The sequence below is a fragment of the Ambystoma mexicanum genome, chromosome 12 (genome assembly GCF_040938575.1).
Source record: "Ambystoma mexicanum isolate Mex_15411 chromosome 12, UKY_AmexF1_1, whole genome shotgun sequence".
Taxonomy (NCBI): domain Eukaryota; kingdom Metazoa; phylum Chordata; class Amphibia; order Caudata; family Ambystomatidae; genus Ambystoma; species Ambystoma mexicanum.
In genome coordinates this window covers 594,319,636-594,339,431 of record NC_090936.1, presented here as the reverse complement: position 1 = coordinate 594,339,431, position 19,796 = coordinate 594,319,636, and the positions used below count along the sequence as shown (strand labels likewise).

Below are 19,796 nucleotides of genomic sequence, written 5' to 3'. Positions count from 1 at the left end.
TTGCTGACGCCTTATCTTGACGTCCTGACTATTTAACTACTGAAGATAGGGCCTATCCTAAGATGTTTCCCCACACGATCTTTGTAGCTCAAGCAGTCAATCTCCTGGAAGAAATTCGAGTGCAAACCCAATCCTCCGATCTGTGGAAGGATATTTCAAGGAAGAATCAATGGAATCTAAGAGTCAAGGAAGGATATTTATTCAAGGACAATGCACTGGTCATTCCCACACAGAAATTACAACAAAGAATAATAAACCTCTGTCATGATACCCTTCACTCCGGACATCCTAGCATAACCAACACCCTCTGCCTCATATAAAGACAGTTTTGGTGGCCTGGAATGAAGACCGACGTACAGCAGTACAACCAAGCTTGTGCTATCTGTAGTCAAAATAAACACGATAACAAGAGGCCGGCGGGTCTTCTACTGCAACCTACACTGCCAACAAGGCCATGGGAATTCATTGCTACATTGTGCAATTACCACCTTCCCGAGGATACACGACCATCATGGTTACCATTGACTTGTTCACTCATATGGCTCATTTTACAGCCCTGTGTAAGCTACCATCCTCGTCCGAACTTGCTGGTATCTTTCTGGAACACATATTCCGTCTGCATGGACTTCCTTCCAAGATCATATCTGATCGAGGACCTCAATACGTCTCACAATTCTGGAAACATCTCTTTCGCATTTTGGGAATCCAACGCGCCCTCTCATCAGGTTATCATCCCCAAACCAACGGAGCCACAGAACGTGCTAATCAGACCCAGGCACAGTATCTTCGATGTTTTGCCACCAAGATTTAGGATGACTGGTTGCTCCTGATACCCGTGGCTGATTTCGCCTACAACAATTCCGATCATTCAGCACTTAAGACCAGTCCCTTTTATTGTAGCCAAGGTTTCCATCCATCGGTTCTACCCTCTGTTCTCCCTCATCCCACACCGGTACCTACTGTCAACTCCTGGATTGAAACCCTCATCAATGTACACCAGGAGACCAAGGAATACTTAGAGAAGGCCAGAACACAGACTAAGAGGTATGCGGATTCCAAAAGAAGACCAGAGCCTTCTTATGCAATTGTTGATCAAGTCTGGTTGTCCTCAAAATGACTACCCCGACATCTACGGCCAACCAAATTGGCCCCTCGGTACTATGGTCCATTTCCCATCAAGGAAATTATGAATCCAGACTCATACCGGATCAAACTAGCAGACTCCTGGAAGAAAATTCACCCAGTTTTTCACACATCCTTATTAAAACCCTACATCCAATCCTCCCGGAAATCCTGCAGACCGCCTCCTCTGCTGGTCGACAACCAACTGGAATATGAAGTGTCCCTAATATGCGACTCCAGGTATAAACGGGGTCAGCTTCAATACCTAGTTGAATGGAAGGGATATCCTCCTAGTGAAAGAACTTGGGAACCACTTTCTAATCTCAAGGCCACACAAATACTCAGAAAATTTCACCTCATACACCCGGGCAAACCTGGAGGAACCTTTTGGACTTCCTGGTCCTTGTCTCAACGGGGCTTGCACTGCCTGGTACTCCCAACATGGCCGTCCAGCGTGAAACACCTTCCGCGCTCTACACGTTGGACGTAGCATGTTCTATTAATAGACCACGCCCCCCGGGGCTCCGCGCGTCTCAATGCTATTGTGAAGTAGCGACCAGACGTGTGCTCCGTAGCTCGCGGTATTGCTTCCCTGACTTGTGTGCTTAGTAGTGCACTTTCTTCATTTCCCAGATTCCTGGATCGTTGCATCCCGGAACTTTGAACGCACGCTGGAGTCGGAAGAGACTCGTGCAGCCTTATTCAAGACCCGATCCGTCTGCAAGAAGGCATCGACCAAGAAATCCAACAAAGATCGGGCTCAGGTGAGAAGGGGGGAACTCTGTGACAGTACGTGGCCTGGGGTATCAAGGATGGACACGGTGCACCGGGGCTGGCATTCACTTCAACCCCCAACCGTTAGTACCGCTTACATGAAAAAGACATCTTCTTCACCCAGGTTTGCGCCTAGGGGGTCTCTTTGTGGACCAGTGGAGGCTGTGTTGGCGGATTGGCTCATTTTGTCCTGCAGGAGGCTCTTAGGGCATTTCTTTCCTCTTGGCACTACAGCGGGGCTGAGGCCCTGCATACTCTTGCAAAGTGGTTTGGGATGCCACACCTTTTGCAGGTGTACCCTTTTGCTGGGCAGTCTTTTGCATGTGGCAGTCATACCCGCATTGTGGGCAGGGTGCAGGGGTTTTTCGCGGCTTTTTCTGCCGCCAGGCATTTCTCGCACCTTCGCCCCTCGGAGGTTGCCAATTTACTAGGCACACTTCTTCCAGTTTTACTAATTTTAGGGCCGACTCATTTTGGAGGCCGTTGCGTCCGCTATTTCATGGGAGCGCTCTAGCTCGAGAATCCTGGGAAGCGTGATGCCTGGTTCTCTCAGAATTTGCTTCCCAAGTTTCGCTGATTGACATCCAATGATAATCTGGATTCTAATTTCCTCTTCCTCATTCTCCCACCCTCAAGTCGATGCCAGGTGTCCGAGGTGGCTGTGGTACTTGTCAACATTTTCGTCGCTCTGCTGCATAGCCGTGCTCATCACGAACTTCTCACAGTCTGTGTTTACCATAGGGGCAGAGTAGTCCTTAAACACTTTGACAGCTGCATCATACGAGTCATTGCGGGGCGCAAGGTTTTATAAAGTTGGTGGACTGCTGGTCCAGCTAAATATATCAGTGTACATTTTTTCATGAGGTCGTCATGTTCTCCGGTTGCGTTGAAATACATATCTAAGTGCTCCTGCCAGTTCCCATCTTGGTTTGAGTGACTTTGGGGCTCCATCAATGTCAAACTCACATAAGGGAGCCAGCAATGCCGCGTTGAGATGGCCCTCCTTGTTGTCGTTGTGACGCACGGGGTGCCGCAGCCTCATCGGCCGACATGGCGTCTAGTATGTGGTGTTGTGGGTGTAGGTATAGGGATGTACAGGCACTCTGAATGGAGCCGCTGCCCCTGTCCTATGGATGGTGAGAAGGCCTTCTGAGGGGTGCACAGGCGTTCTTTAGGAGCCACTGCCCCACAAGGCGGGTCTGGCAGTACACCTGGCACAATTTTTTTGATGTTTCCACCTTTGGGGGCCGTGGTGTGGCAGGGGGGAAGGTTGCAGCCCACGAGCTCTCTTTCTGCAGGGCGTGCGAGTCACACACGGACACAAATGGTGGAGGTTCACCGGCCCTGTTCGCAACTGCAGTGAAGGTGCGAAGCGGGTCCCTTTATTCTTTATCCTTCGTCATGATGCGGGACGTCATGACGCGCGTCACATGATGGTACTGGGCCCCCCGGCACCTGTGAGGCCGGCCGCGACTAACCTATACACACACAAAATTATATGCTGCCCTCCCTCTCGTCTGGGTCATATCTATGTTTCTTCTCTATCAGCTGTTTCTTTTGCTCTTTTCCTAGAACTCTTCTTCTTCTAGCTCCTCGCCCACTTTCATTATTTTTCATCTTTATCAACCTCTCACCAGCTCTCTATTTTTCTCATTAACCCATCCCCTTAATACTCTTTTCTATCACGCTCACTCGTTCTCTGCTTTCACACCCTATGTCACTTCTCTTTATCAATCTCTTCATCCCAACAGTCTCTATCCCTCCACAGGCCCCTCCTGTCTCTCGCTCTCGAAATCTTGTCTGTCACTCACTTTCTTACCTATTTTCTGTAATTCTCCCTGTCACCTTTCTTTTGCACAATATCGTTCTATTGCCACTTCACTCGATCACTTTTCTTTTACCCACTCTCTTCTCTATCACAGCTCTCTTCTACATTACTCTCTAGCCCCCTAAATTCTCTTCCCTTATCTACCGCCGCCTCTTTGTTTCTCTTTTCTCTATATCACCCCCTCATCTACCGTCGTCCTTCTTTCTTGTGCATTGTATTCCCGCCTTCACCACCTATATCTCTCACCCGCCCGTTTTTCGCTTTTTCCCCTTTTTTCTTTTACCGATTCCCTGATATGCTCTTGCTCCTGGTTACACCGGTTCTCTCACATTGTCTATTCGCCTCCTTTTTACTCTGTTACGGTCCCTTGCTGTTTATATCCTCTCTTTTTCGTACTTTCGCCCTATTGTTTTTTCTCTATCGACCTCTACAGTCCAGCCTCTCTCTCTGACTGTTCCCCTAACTCAACTCCAGTACATCTCTCTCCCCACCTCTTCTGTTTATAGACCCCCTCCATCACTTTCAGTCGCACACCAACCCACCCGCTTCTGTCTCTCCCAGACTGACTCTCGCCTCGCCAGCATTCTTGTCCTTCTCCCATTGGTACGGCTGCAACCCGGATGACGTCATCATCCTGAAAGGCCAGAACTGAAGGAGGGGCTAGAGAAGGAAGGAACCGACGAAAGAGGAGACGCACAGCAGCAAGGCGACAATGAGTGACAGGTGCGTTACATTAAACCGAAGTCACGGCAACTCACAGCGAGGACGGCGTAGGGCATACAGCGAGGGCTGTATCGGAAAACCTCAGACCCCGCACCACAACTTGGAAACAAGGGCAATTGGCCGACAGGAAGGAAACGAAGGACATCGCTGCGGCCCCACGGCACTGTAATCCAAGGGGGTACACGGCGGTGCAGCAGAGAGGGAAGGGGTGGACAACGTGGGGCGGGTCAACAGGAGCAGAGGCGCCGTACATTGTGCCCCTGAGACACACGACTGGCACCCGGGTTATCGGTGTGTCCACCAGGATCCACGGGTCACCTGCCATCATTGCCCCCATCTGGATAAACCTACAAAACCAACAATTACAGACCCACCAGATTACAACTTCCAGCGCGCGCCACCATCGTGCTAAAGAAGATGCGCATCACTCATCCCCACCAGGATATCCATAAGGGGGCAACATCTGTCAGTGACTCCCACAAGGATATCCTTCAGTGGAACACCTGTCTTGACTGACCTTCACCAGGCAACGATGCCCATGAGCACCTGCTACTACTTAATCAGCAGGGCTATCCTTTGCAAGGGCAACTATCATTACAGTTCCCACTGGGTACCATACCCAGGGAGCGGGGGCATCTGTCATCACTGACCCTTCCCTAGGGTACCTGCCAACGCTGCCTCCCACTCCACCAGGCTACCTTACCCAAGCATAGAGTAGTGCCTACCTCTTCTTGCCCTCAATGGTACCATCACTGAGACACATACTCCTGCCTAGGAGTGATTTCTGCTCACCTGCCATCATGAGACCCACCACAGCATCAGAATATCCTCCGCGAGTACATAAAAGTGCCAGTTGCGTCCTGCCACCATTGAACCCCACCGCAGAGAAAGACTACCCATGCAATCACAGAGCATTGGCCACTGCTCCCCAACAATCACAGAGAGGCACCAGAGAGACAGAATAACATCCCTGTGCCCAGACCAGTGCCCACTGTTCCTGGCCCACTGTTCCTGCTATCACGAAGAGACAACTCTGACAGGCTCTCCACCCCGGTACAGATCAGTGGCCGTTTCTCCTAGACTGTGACCGAATCTCAGTACAGAGATGCAATAACCTGTGTCTGGCACAGAGCAGTGCCTACTGCATCCTGCCCTCACTGAGACCTAGCACGTAGATAGAATTTCCATCTGTCAATAAGGTCAGGTATGGTCATTGTGAGCTGCATGGTATCTGTGACCCATCAGTGCAGAGTATCCCAGCTTAGATCTACCTTTGGTTCGTGCTCTGGTGAGCCTTGGGATAGATGACATAGATTAACTTCCATGGGAGGTAGCTAGGGGTGGCCTTTCAGTCCTGACATCCTTGATTATCAGCAGACCTGACAAAAGTAACAAGGAGCATGACACCAAGAGTGGGGGCATGGAAACTGCACTGCCAGTCACCCCCACTGGCCGCAGGCCGCTGCTGCCGGTGGTGTGTTCCGCCACTTCCTTGGTGCTCAGCGGCGTGGGGATCTCATGCCTCAATAAGTGGGTATTCATGGGTTGTGCCTACCCCTACCCCCTCTTCCTATCTGCCCTGCACATGCTGACCTCTGCCCTCTTTAACGCTGCACTGTTGCGTCTAGGCCTGACCTGCTCTCGCCCTGGAGAGCCCACTGCCCGTCTACCTTCTTCTGCTGCCCCACGGGTCTTGATGCTCAGCCTAACCTTCTGCGCCAGTGTGGCCTGTGGAAACATGGCACTTCGGCACTCGGACTTAGTTTTCGCCCAGATGCTGTATGCTGCAAACCCACTAGTCACCATGGGCCTTTCCCATGTCCTGTTGCGTGGCCCTGGTTATGGTGCAGTCGAGTATGCTGCCATGCTGCCAGTCTGCCTTGGAGCATCGCTCAGCGTCTTGGGAGAGGTGCACTTTGACGCCACTGGCTGCTTCTACATCTGTATCACCATGGTCCTGAGGGGAGTCAAGTCCATCCAGCAGGGTAAGTGTGCCATATACCGATACCCACAGAGCTTTGCCAATGTACCATTGTGACTTATACACCTCATCAACTTCTCTACTCTCATAGTCCTTTTCACTCTGTGTATGTCAGTGTTTGATGGCGTCCGTCATTGGGTCTTGTGTCACGTTTTTTCTGTTACAATGTGGAGTATATTCCTGTGTGTGCCTGCCATTGAATATCACAATCTCAGCAATGCTGCCTCTGGATGTTTATGATCTTCAGTGCTTAAGATACTGCCAGTCAAGATGCTCAGATGGCTAAGCTGCAAGTTCAGTCTAAGTCCCCACAATGAGGTCCACCATCAGTGCCATTCTGAATGTTTTTCTAGGCAGTTTACACCCTTGGTCCGACATGTAAAAACCACATAATTCAATTAGAAATAGATACGTTTAATTTACAGTCTAAACGAGATACGATCAGGTAAAAAGAAGGATAAAAATATCACAATGCAGTGAAATCTGTGTAACAATTCACCTTAAAAGAATTCAGTCTTCACACTCTGCTCCTGTAAATGGGTGCGGTCGGTTTCTAGTTTTTGTGAACCTCTTAACATGTCGGGAAAATGCTGGCAGAAACTGGTCCATGTCTCCCTCCAGGAGGACCCAAGGGACAGTCTTTCCTCTGTTGCTGCCAGTTGATTCTGCTGGGTCTGTGGAACTCCATCTCCCTCTAAACCTGCACCCTTCTTCTCTTGGCAACTGGTCCATCCCTAAGGGGTCTCCACCCTTTGGTTACGCAAGGTGGCACTTGGAGTTTGAAACAAAACAGTGACAAAGAAGAGTAAACTGAGGGTGCAGAACATCCATTAGACATAGAGGAGGGACTACAAGTCTGTGCTGTGGAGCACCAAGCAACATTTGATAAAAACAGAGGAAGGACTCCTTGTAGGGTCAGCCGTGGGCTGTGGGACCTATGGATTATGTTTAAATCATACCATCTCTTGATTCAGTGCCTGGGAATCTTCAATTTTTTTCAATAAATAAACAGTGGCCCTTAGCCATGTGCTCAGAAACCTCTAGACCATCTTCACGTCCTAAGGGCTTGTGACTACCTAATAGGAGCAGCTTTGAGGTTGGGTTGTTGTGTTCAGCATAACCATGGAGGCCATTCTCTGTCTTTCCTAGAATGCAAAAAGATGAGGGCATAGGGGGTTTGGGATCAAGAGAAAGGTTATTCCACTCCATGCAGCCTTGTCCAGAGTACACATGGCGTGCCTAAATTCTGGGCATCTTCCCTGATATTCCACATTGTCACATGATACACACAACGGTTGGCTACTGCCATAATAAATTAGAGGTTTCACAGGAACTACAGGATGACACGTGATGTTTGTGCTCCAGTATATCTCGGGGGATCAACCCAATTATCAGAGAAAATTGAGCTGACTTCCCAGTGTCGTTCAACTACAAAAAGTATCCCCAACCAAACTGCCTGTCGCCTGAAACTTGGGTATTGACAGTATAATCAATGCAAGTTCCTCAAGGCACGTTTAAATACTACACATTACGAACAATAATTACAAAGAATTCTCTTAAAAGATCTTTTCGTCAACAGCATAAAATAAAATAAATACAGAGGGCTTGAGTCCTAAAACATTGTACATACATAATTGTCCCTTATATGAATATACCAAGCGATTATTCCTTGACAAATCAACTCTAAACGCACTTATAAGCCATGTTTCATGACCTAGCACTGCATCTAGCCAGACTAGACGACAGGACTAATAGTCTTACATTGCCATTAATTCACGTTGTCATTCTGTGGTTAATACAATTACACATCAACATTTTGCCAGATGGCCAAATGAGATTATTAAAAAAATTTGCCAATTTAAATTTTTGCCTCACAGTTCTATCCAGGCTTCCTACATGGCTGACATACGTGTTCACTATGTTGTCAATATAATAGCTTTAGAATACAGTTAATACAGAAAGACATTTTAATATCAAGAAGATGTATTTCAAACATTTTGAATTTCATGGTAAATAATTATGAAACTTACATTCCCCTAAGCACAGTACAGTTTAATTGTAATACATTTTCAGTCTGTGTGTTCTATATCACACATTGCACAGGGAAGAGTATTTGGATCTGCAAGTGAAAACAGAATCTGGATTCACTATTTAACAGACATAGGGCCTCATTAAGACCCAGGCGTTAAGGGGTTAACGGCGTCGTAAAAGGTGTCAGCGCCGTTAAACCCGTAACGCCTTACTACGAGGTCCCTTTGCGGGACCCGACCTTAACGGCTGGTCTAGACCAGCCGTTAAAGTAGGGGCCCGCAAAGGGACTCTCGAGGTAAGTACGGTACCGCAATTTGCGGTACCGTACTTACCACCTTCCCCATTCCCATTATGCCCTATGGGGCAAAAATGGGAATGGGGAAGGGCCATGGTGGCATGGGGAATTACCGCCCCGCCAACCTTGGAATGGGGTGGTAATTCCCCATTCCGCCATGGCGGACTCCAGCATCGACCATGGTGCTAATAGCACCATGGTTTTCTGCCGGAGTCCTAATGAGGGCCATAGTTAGTGTGTATCAGTAATTACATCACAGTAGTGCAGACTCTTACCTAACCTGTGACTTGAATAAATGCTCCAGTGTTGTATTGACAAAGCGAGAGCCAGAGGCAAATGCCAACATGTACTTGCCCAACTTTTTTTGTATTTAAGTGTCCCTCTAGAAAAAAGAAAAAGTTTTAAGCGGCCTGTTACAAGAAGTTTCTGCATTGCCTACTAGTTAAGCAAACATATTCTTCAAAATAAGCTAAGTATTATATGAAAATGTCTTGTGGGCTTACCTTGATTCGTGAGAGATGCTGGTTTGAATTGAGTTCCCAATTCTCTATTGACAGCTAAAATTCTATGCTAAGCATACTGCCGGTGCAGTGATTTTACAATCTGTTTGGTTTGAAATTGAAACCTAACTACTATTCAGGTACTAGACCACGCTCTCCTCTAGTTGAATGACAATTTTAGGGGCCATCTTGCAAGTAAAAAACGGCAGAGATCCTGCATACATCTAAAGTACAATGTTATTTCCAAACCATTTTTATGTTTGTAATTTAAAAGTGCTAAATATTTTTGTGTTTACAAGGGGAGTGACAGGACTTTCCCACTCAGAAGTAAGCAAAAGACAACAAAGTAGTAACTTGTTCCCTGAATAATGTATGCTCTATGCATGTCATAGTGCTGATATGCAGAAATACATCTTCTTAGTCCTGAAAAGACCCATTCTTATAGGAATGGAAGAACGTTTTTAAATATGCATACAGAGGATTGCTGTTATTAGCCACATCATTAAATAAACCATGGCATATTCTCAGTGAACCGGAAACGTGGATGGATAATAAAAACATTTACGCATTGCAGCGAACATACAAGTATTATCAAAAGAGCAGCCTTTTGTATCAACACAGTCTGTTAATATTTCACACAGTCCGGTAATATTTTGCAAACTGATTTAGGATTTAGACATTTTGTTTGTAAAATCAGATTACGGATCTACTTGCGCAATAAAGAAGACCACATTCATGAGACAGTCACACATTTGAGAACTAAATCTACCTTCAGATCAAAACATGCCATTGAAGATCTTAACATTTGAAAAAGTGGTCTTGTGAGATTTCATTGTAGTTTTTCAAACTCCATCTATTCCTCTTCTGACATGACTAGACAAGAAAACATAGGTTTGAAATCACGTAAAAATAATAGCCCCATTACAGTAAAACCAGCCAGCTGCTAAGCGAGGGGGTATAGTCGTTTTTGATGCCATAGTGTATGATTGTATGGCTAGAGGACTTTTAAACAACACTACACATTGTTCAAAGACCCACTGATTAGTGAATGATGCATATGAAAACTCCTTGTGACAAAGTCATAGAAGATGGCTTCCTAAGACAACAAGAGGCCATGTACCTCAGACTACGGCACACTACGATCCCACTCTTTTATGCCTTACCCAAGGGCCACAAGGATCATTTGTATCCACCAGCGAGACCTATTGTTTCCCTCAGGGGTTGAGTATTAGAACCAGTAGGCAAATATATAGGCATGCTCTTTCAACCAGTAGCAAAGAAAAATAGATAATTTCTCCACGGTACTAGAGATATCATCCAAAAAAATGGAAGGGGTGGAGTACAACAGTGAAAATAACATATTGGCCATTTTTAATCTAGCAGCATTGTACACCAACATACCCCCAAAAGACGTTTTGGATATCGTCAAACTGTAGCTTAGTTTCCCATAAAAGCTTGGTACATGAATAGGGAATATATTTCTGATACAATTGTGTTGTCCATCAGTTTTGGTTATGTATGTGTTGCAACATTTTCTAGATGTACCCCAAAGCTTAAAGAACTCATCAAAAACACTGGGAACTGGTCACAGGTAGTGGTGTAGTAACAACCAGTAAAACGTATACATTGAAAAGAGGCAAATGCATTGGAGACAATCTTAAAAAAGACAGCATGGTCAATACAATTCCTTCCTGCCTCACTCAAATATTACCACCAGGAATAAGGCTACATGCTATGTGGTTGATTTCCATTCACAAGAAACCAAGTAGAATTCATGCAGACCTTTTAGATGTACACCATACCCGTGGGCACATTTTCTGAGATATTATTGACATCTTCCACTCGCATTGGTGAAAACTAGTCTCAATCAAATATATAGGCCCTTTAAATTGTATCGACACATGGAGATTAGTTGAAACGGCTCATTGTTTATTTATTAAAGCCAGATCAGAGCACCTTTTCCATTCGCAGGCTTTGCAAATTGGAACAACACTGAATCCATAGATTGTCCACCCATGTCGTCTGCCTCAATGAAAATATACAATGGTGGATTTTATTATGTGCTTAAAAAACGTGTGTGTGTGTATTTTAATTGCTAATAACTTTTGAGTCTCATGATGGAGTCGGCTGCTATTTTGCAAACAAAACGTTTGTCACGGGAAAGACTTGTTAAAAAATTAAAACGGTACTAAGAAAGTAAAAGAAATACTGTTTTCGGCCTACTCCCATTCATTTTCCCCTAGAGGTAAAAGTCAACATTTATGCGCAGCGCACAGCAAAACTCGCTGGACGGAATTGGACCACGTATGAAAGAATGTGGGCACAAAGCGCTGATTTGATTTCCTTTAAGGGTCTGGGGTTATTCTGTCCAGTAGTTGCTAAAGTATTTGGAGAATGGGGTGGCCCCCCTTCTCCCAAAATAATAGCTATATCTCCCATGGTGCATTTCAGCAGAGAGGCTTTTCAGAAATTAAAAAGCTGCCATTTTATTTTGTTCGATGCAAGAGGTATTCGCGAATATTTCCGAAATAACCATGGTTAGCCGAAAACAAAAAGTTTAAAAAATGCCATTTGGAGGTGGAAAAAGGATGAAATGGCATCAGGCTAAAGGTGGGGATGTGGAAACAGGATACCATGTGAAATTGGGGAGTTGGGGATAGAGGGTGGCTGGGGATCAAGTTAAGAGCTCTAATGTTTTCGCATATCTGGGGTAATAGTAGAAAACTGGATTGGGAATGAAGTGCGTCAAACAGATAACCACGTTATTTGCAGGCGTTTACAGATATTCAGGGATATTTGTAGTACATTGCTAAGATTACCACAAATATGGGTAAAATGTTATTTTTTTTAAAGTGTACAAAATTTGATTGATACAAAAAAAAAGTGGAATTTTGCAGCTACAGTGGGGTGTGTTGAAGGCCGTGTCCACCTAGTGGGTCCAAAAGAAACATTTGGGGCAACATGTACAGTGGACACGGCCAAAGGCTGTGCTTAGTGGCCACTAAAAAATCCATGGTATAACAAACCCTTGAAATTCACTGAAAAAACCTTAGTAAAGGTACAGTTAAGTTGTGCAGATTTAACGCAACAAAACCCTTGCAATTGAGCGAATGTGGGAAGACGTGACCAACTTAACTCTGCACGTTCCCATTGCAAACCCCATGAGTACTGTGAGAAACCTGAATATGTCTCCCTATCTAGTATGCAGGGATCTGTCATCCAGGTGGCCAGGACACGGCCATTGCTTTTGGATCCAGTTCCTGGGCGTGGACCAGTGTGGGAGGATCAACTGGATGGGTGGTCCTCGGGGAGTGGAACAGGAACGCTTACGGGTAAAATGCGGTATTCCTCTTCCCCCTTCCTACTATAGAGGACATTCAACCTCTTTACCGCCCCCCCCCCGCTTTTCTAACACAAACACTTTCGCGCACCATGAAAGATGATGGACAAACACCCAAGCCGTCAACCTGACTTATCCCAACACAAGGGTCAGGCAATTGACTGGAATTAGACACACCTGACGGCCCTTTCCATTCCCCACTGGGAGAAAAGGTGGAGCACAACAGCACAGTACGAGCAAGGCAGACCCCACGATGTCAGAGCTAACTCAGCACGGCAGTTCAAGATGAGGAGGAAAAAGACGGCGCGAGTTGAGAGGATGTCAAGGGGAGAAGTGACCTTGCCCTTATTGACAGAGATCCGTGAAACCTCAAGAGAAGGAATCGTAAGACTGCAAACAATTGCCAGCGTGTGTTGCAGCAGATGTCAACGGTACCCAGGCGTCTCCTCCGTTGACGGCCAAGCCGGGGAGAGATGTATGGCCCAATAGTACCGGCCTTGACTCTACAGACAAGAAAGCAAAGCAGTTCATCACAGCTGGTGAGTTGAGGGGAGAGCCGATAAAGAAACAGAACTGTGGGGAACGAAAAGTAGCAAGTGGCTAATTGAACTTGGAGCAAACAAAGAACTGTTATTATTGAACGGGGAAAACCAGAGCACAGTAGTCTTGGCACCACCTGGGTGCTCACTCAAGAAACTCTGGGCGATTAACCGAAGGTAGAAACTACTTGAACCAGAAGGCCTTGGGAAAGGCAAGAAGGGGGTCAGAGTGGTCATACAGGGGTCTTGTAAAATCCTCTGTACAGTTGAAAGTCTTTGACCGACAGATGATTGTGAAGTTAAGCGAAGTGAAACCCGCATAGTAAAAGTTGAAGCAGAAACTGTAACTCACAAGATTGGCAGGAGTGAACCCGAACGAGGGAAGCCAACGAAAGGGGGCGAGGTCTACAGTCACAAAAACAGTGTGTTGACCAGAGTGAACCCGGCAGAGGGATGTCCACCATAAACTGTTGAAAAGACATTAAGATATGTGCATATCACTGATGAACTGGTGTTAAAAGATATAGTGACCCAGACGAAGGGAGGATAAGATTTCCAGGGATCGGAGCCTGGAAGAAGGGCAATCCAGAGGTGAAAAGGCATCACCTAACCTGTAAGCAGAAAGGAACTTTTTGTTTATCTATTCGAACTCCATCAGGTCCTCGGAGGCAAGAGGCTTCTTTTGTATGGAAAAGAGACTAAACCACCGAAGGCCCTGATTGCTGAGTGCAGAACTGTTGGCTCGAGCTTATGCTGTGCTTCAGTCTCACCTTATCCCGTGATGAAAATGTGGGGCAGGGACGCCTGCTTTTCTTTCTTTCTTTCTTTCTTTCTTTCTTTCTTTCTTTCTTTCTTTCTTTCTTTCTTTCTTTCTTTCTTTCTTTCTTTCTTTTTCTCCCTCCCACACTTGTTTTGTATTTGCCGTAAGGATTGGTAATAGGTTTTTCTTAGTATAAGCCAGTTTATTTTGACAAGATGCCACAAGGACTGCCTTATTATTGTTTGATGGTTGACGCTTGCTCCCGTTTTAGAATTAGGTTTAGATTAGGTGTTTTTCCAACCTACCTTTACAGTTTAATTAACCCCCTTGAACTGTGTTCACTTGTGTCTGTCTTTACTGTTGCCACCTTGAGTTCCTTACAGTACATACATATTATATATAAGAGAAGGGATTCACAATAACCAACAAAATGGCGCTATGGGGGACATTGCATTATGAGGGACATCAACGGGAGCGTGCCAAGTTATGCTGGTCATGACTTCCACCATCCCCTGAATTGCAAAGTTTTTTTGCGCTCCCTCTGCACAACTTAACTGCACCTTAACTAAGGTTTTTTCAGTGAAATAAAAATATATATGCACACGCTACCCTGTTTAGAGAAGAGAGTGGGGGTCATTACGACCCTGGCGTTAAGGGTTTAACGGCGCCGTAAAAGGTGTCGGCACCGCTAAACCCTTAACGCCTGATTACGAGGTCCCTTTGCGGGACCCGACCTTAATGGCTGGTTTTACCAGCCGTTAAAGTAGGGTGCCGCAAAGGGACCTTACCGCAATTTGCGGTACCGTACTTAGCGCCTTCCCCAGTCTCATTGAAACTGTGTGCCCCTCCTCACATGTCATCTCCCCCATGAACCCATGTCAATGTAATAGTAGCAGCTAATAGCCTAAACCGTGCGGATCAATAGGGAAATTGCCACTGTTTTGCAATTTTCATACTCTAGGAAACTCCTGAAAGAGTGATGACAAGACAGTTGACAGAATTAGTGGCTCAAAATTGAAAGCACACTTATCAAGGACATAGTGGATCTTCTCATCAAAATTAGACCACTCATCTTACCTGTGGCTTAAAATATGGTGGTCCATGCCAAGTTATCAATAGGATTGAAAAATGGCTCTGGTGTTCATTGCTGTCTCAGAGTAGGCACACTTCTTCCTCCACAACTATCGATTGGATTGGTGGATTTATATATAGAAAAAGTGTAGATGCTGTCAGAAACCTGATGGTATTCTCCCATCTACTCCCCCAGGATCCTCCATTCAGGTGGCCAGGGAAGGAGTATCACCTGTGTGGAGGGTCATTGGGGGATTGGGAGGAGAATACCTAAAGGCGAGACATGGTATTCCCCCTTTTCCCATTGTACACCAAAACCCTCTCCCTCAGCTTTTAAGGGATATTTCCAATCCCATTCCATCTCCCCCTCCCCATTTCCAACATGTACTGTGATGAAGAAGAGGCGATCGAAAGCAGTGAGGATTACCCATAGACATAACACTGGGAAGTAAAGGGAAGCCTACCACATTACACCACTAGTCTGTCCCACTAATAGTCAGGTAAGGTCAGGCAATTTACCTTAACCATTCACACCAGATTCCACTTGACCCTTAGTTAGGGTATAAAAGGTGTGACACTGCCAGAAAAGATGAGGGAGCTGGGGTTGCTGGTTGGAACGTGGAGACTGTGGCATGAGAAGCATGGAAAGTCTGGAGGAGAACGAGACGCCGGGATGCTGACCCTGTGTGGCTGGAGGGTTACACCGTGGCGAGGAAGCCGCGTCTCCATGGAGTCGTAGTGAGGCGAGTGGCTAATTATTGGGCATGTCCAGGCCAGTGCTCGTTCCCCTGGGACGTGTGCCAGTCCCACGGGTGTCTGAGGGGCAGGTGGTGAGACCCTGACCTCGGTCGTCAGAACCCGAAGAAGCTGCTCACCAGCTCTGTGCTGTCTGAGTGAGTCTCGTAGCAGGAGAGGGAGACAAACCCGGTGTTGTGCGTGTGGCTGGAGCGGGAGCAGAGATTGGAAAGCGGCACGGAAGATGGAAAGCAAGGAAAACAAAGTGTGCAAGCAGCGCAAAGAGAACAAAAGACAGAATAGAGGGCGCGAGTGACCCGAAAACAGAAGAGAGGGTGCAAGCCACCCAAAAGACAGAAAAAGTGCATTTAAAGTTCAAAGGAAGGCAAAGAAAGGGTGCCAGCAAACCGAAAGCAGGAGAAAGGGTGCAAGCAACCCGAAAGTAAGAAAAGGAAGTGCAAGGGTGCACAGCAAAGTGAAATGAGTATGCCAGAAGCACAACAAAGCAAGCAGAGTGTGCCAGATGCCCAGCAAAGAGAAAGAAGGTGCAGGAGTGCACTGCAAAGTGGAAAGAGAGGGGAAGGTAAAACGGGACAGAAGAAAAGATAAGCGTGATGAGAGGGGTCAGTGTTCACGCATGGGTGGAGCAAAAGCCCAGCATTTTCGAAAGGAACTGTGTGAACTTGTGTTTGAGACAAGCTTGGGGAAGGGAACCCTGAGATGCCTGACCAGAACTGTGTTTTTTTGGGGTTTGGAACTGGAAGGAGTAAAGCTTGGGGAAGGAACCCCAGGTGACCCAGAAACATTGTGGACTGTATTTGCTGCAAGAGCCCTACGTGGAAGGTACCAAGGGCAATACGTACACAAAAAGCTCAATCCTCTCTCCTTGTAGCAGTTATCTAACCACATTGCACAATACATCTAATGCATATGTTGTCATGATGAGGAAAAGTGAGGTGTTTGTAGGAAAGGCAGTGAATTAGTTCCATGAATATGGAGGCAACCTGGCAGCCTGTTTGTGAGCGTTTAGGAGCTGTGGTGGATCAGAAGAAGGACGAGGACGCGGGAGTTCCATATCACTGACAAGTTCATTAAATAAAGAAAATGCAGAGAGCTTTTGTGGGGGGTAAACAAGCCTGGATCGCCCTTACGACTCTCAAACAATCAGTGTGGGAGGGGGGATAGGCCTGCCTTGTTTCCAACAATGCTACTTGGCAGCACAGCTGGGAGTTGTTAACGATCGGCTACATGGGGACCCAGGGCTACCCCACATAGTCAGAACTGCCTGGATGGGGGAGAGGACCCCGGTACAGGTTTTATATGCTAGACCGAGTGGAGGCAGGGTGCTACCACTCATGACACAGAGTGTGCAGCGCACATTGGACAAGGTACACGCGCATATCGGCTGGAAGGAGAGACAGACTCTAAGCTAGTCTCTATGGGCTAATGCACTAATTCCGGACAGAGGCCTAGCCAGGATTGTCTAAAAAGTGGTGCCTTAAACTAATGTAGTTGGGCCTACTGCTCTGACATTAACATCTTTAAATACACACACAGTGCTGCTGAGTGGGCATTCACAGATTTTGGCTGGGCCTTGCCCACTCAGGCCCTACCCTGTCTACGCCTCTGCGTCCGGAGCTTCTTAAAATGGGTCACTTCAGTCAGTGGGAAAAGTGCAGGATTCTGAACTTGGCGGATGTGATCCAGGGAGACAGTCTCCTTCCGTTTGAGTCCTTGCAGGAGAGGTTTGCCCTCGGCTGGGGTGAGAGCTTCAGATACATTCAGCTGTCGATGTGGTGAAAGTGCAATTCTCGATTCTTGGTCAGCTCCCGCCGTGCTCCCCGCTGGAGGCTAACCTACTAGCAGCGCGAATTTGAGTCAAAGGTCACGTCAAGGTTGTATCAAGTAAAGTCTGATGCTCTGGAACTATCCGCCCTCAAGTGTAGATGGGGGGGGGGGGGGGGGGAAGACATAGGCCCCATAGAACCCAAACAATGGGTGGAGGTGCTGATGTCACAGCGGGAAATTGGCATATGCTGCAGACTCTGCCTTATACAGTACAAGATTGTACATCAAGTTTATTACTCACAGACCAAGTTATATGGTTGGGGTTGGGTCGACAGTGATTGTTGCCTGCAGTGTGGGATGTCCGGTGGCTAATTTTATCCTATCTTGTGGGAATGTTCATTGGCTCAACAAATGTGAGGGAAATGCATCAACAGGATGTCTAGTGTACTGAAGGTGGAGATCCCTTTTGACCCGAAATGTATGCTTCTCAGGGTATGGGGCAGGTGGGGCTCACAAAGCATGAGAAAACATTCCTAGCAGTGGCCTTGGGACTTATTAAGAAAGTCATTGCCTCGCTGTGGGGATCTCTGGATCGCCCCTATATGGGTAACTGGGGGGGCAAAATGGACATGTGCATGGCCTTGGAAAAAAAAGTAACAATATTAGGGGATGTCCTGCAAGTTTGGGACCATATGAGACAAATGGGAGGAGGGGGGTAATGGGTAGTAGTGGTTTTTGGGATGGATGGCAATGTCGAGTACTGCATTGATTGACAGGCTTCCCGGATCCCCACAGGATGCCCGGAAATTACACATTATTCATTGCTTGCTTGTTCGTGCTGCGATGTCAAGCAATGTTGCTTATGGTTATTGTGCTCTTTTCTTTTCATGTACTGTTGAGAAAACAAAAATGTTTTTATTAAACAAAATAAAGGAAAATGCCTACCTTTCCCTATGCTATGCAACATTTCTGTACTGCTTTTTGGGATGTAGATGGAGAATTCCTGGGTTTTCATGGCCAAGAACCTTATTTACCCCCAACGCCCTTGTATAGTACTGAGATGAGGAAGAGGGATGGAGTAATGAGGGAGGATGACTAAAAGCGGTAAGCCAATGTCGCGTTCTAGCCTTTGGAAAATGCTAACCAATGCTGGGACATTTAAAACTGACACAGCTGAATAGAAACAGAGAATGAGACAGAGGCTGCTGCTGAATCCAACTTGTTCTGTTCCTGGTGGGACACCGGAGGTGAGCAGACTGCAGGATGCAGCACGGAGGCTGACGAGAAGGGCGTGCAGAGAAACCGAGCTGAGAGAAGTTCACTGCATTTTTGCCACGGGCAGCCGGAGCCACCAAAAGCAGAAGAAGACCAAGCGGCTAACGGGACACACTCCCAGTCAGTGGGTCGAGAGCAAAGAAGACTGTGAGACGTGAGGAACGCAGAAGCTGCTAGTGAAGACAGGTAAGCCCAGTGAGAGCGAATGGGACACCGGGCGCTTCAGGGTGAATGCTGCATAACTTTGACAGCGCGATAGAGTTTAACTAATTGGAATAGTTAAAACAAATACGAACATTGTTAAGAAAGGTTTGGTGACCCAGTACTTGAAAAGCATCATTTCTTGGATGCAAGAGAGATTGCATGGAGAACAAAAAAGCCCTGTCAGGATAGTGAACCATGCAAACAGTGAGTCTAGGACTCACACCCAGGAGAGGACATAAAAAGCCCTGGTAGGAAAGCAAACCAGGCATTGTGTGAGTCTGGGAACCACATCCATGTGCGATACCCTGGCTGGAGAGTAAACCAGGGGTAAGAAGAGAAGTGAGAAAACTTGTGGGTAAAAACCTCATCCTGAAACTGCGCAATAGTGATAACCAATATGAAAAGGGAAGAATCATACCCCTTTTAAGGATAAGTAAAAAAGTTGTAAATATAGACAACGGATTAAGAAAGCCCAGGGGTCAAGACCCCTCCTTGAAATTGTGATACGGTGGCCATCAATATAAAAAGGGAACAACCATACCTCTTGGAAAGATAATTAAGATCCAGAGAACGAGAGAAGTAATAAAGCTGCGAATACCCTGGCAGGAGAGTACACCAGGGGTGGAAAAAGGATTAAGAAAGCTCACGCGTCAAAACCCCTACTTGAAATGGTGGAACAGTGACCATCAATGAAAAAGGGAAGAACCATACCCTATTAAGGATAACTGAGATGCACAGAGTGAGGGATTGAAACATTCAAAAGAACTATGTGCTTGAGGGAGACTCAAGGGAGGAGTCGAACCTCTTAGAACTGTGAAGTAAAACATTGT

At 46.6% G+C, this 19,796-nt stretch overlaps 1 protein-coding gene across 1 annotated transcript in view; it reads left to right on the top strand.

The window, feature by feature from the left end:
* The first annotated feature begins 4,368 nt into the window (after nucleotides 1-4,368).
* LOC138513855 (solute carrier family 35 member E4-like) overlaps nucleotides 4,369-19,796 on the top strand; it is an 85,990-nt gene continuing 70,562 nt past the window's right edge. The window contains exon 1 of the mRNA XM_069628967.1: nucleotides 4,369-6,432. Within this exon, the coding sequence (XP_069485068.1) occupies nucleotides 5,868-6,432 (565 nt within the window). The 5' untranslated portion in view covers nucleotides 4,369-5,867. The remainder of the gene's footprint in view (nucleotides 6,433-19,796) is intronic.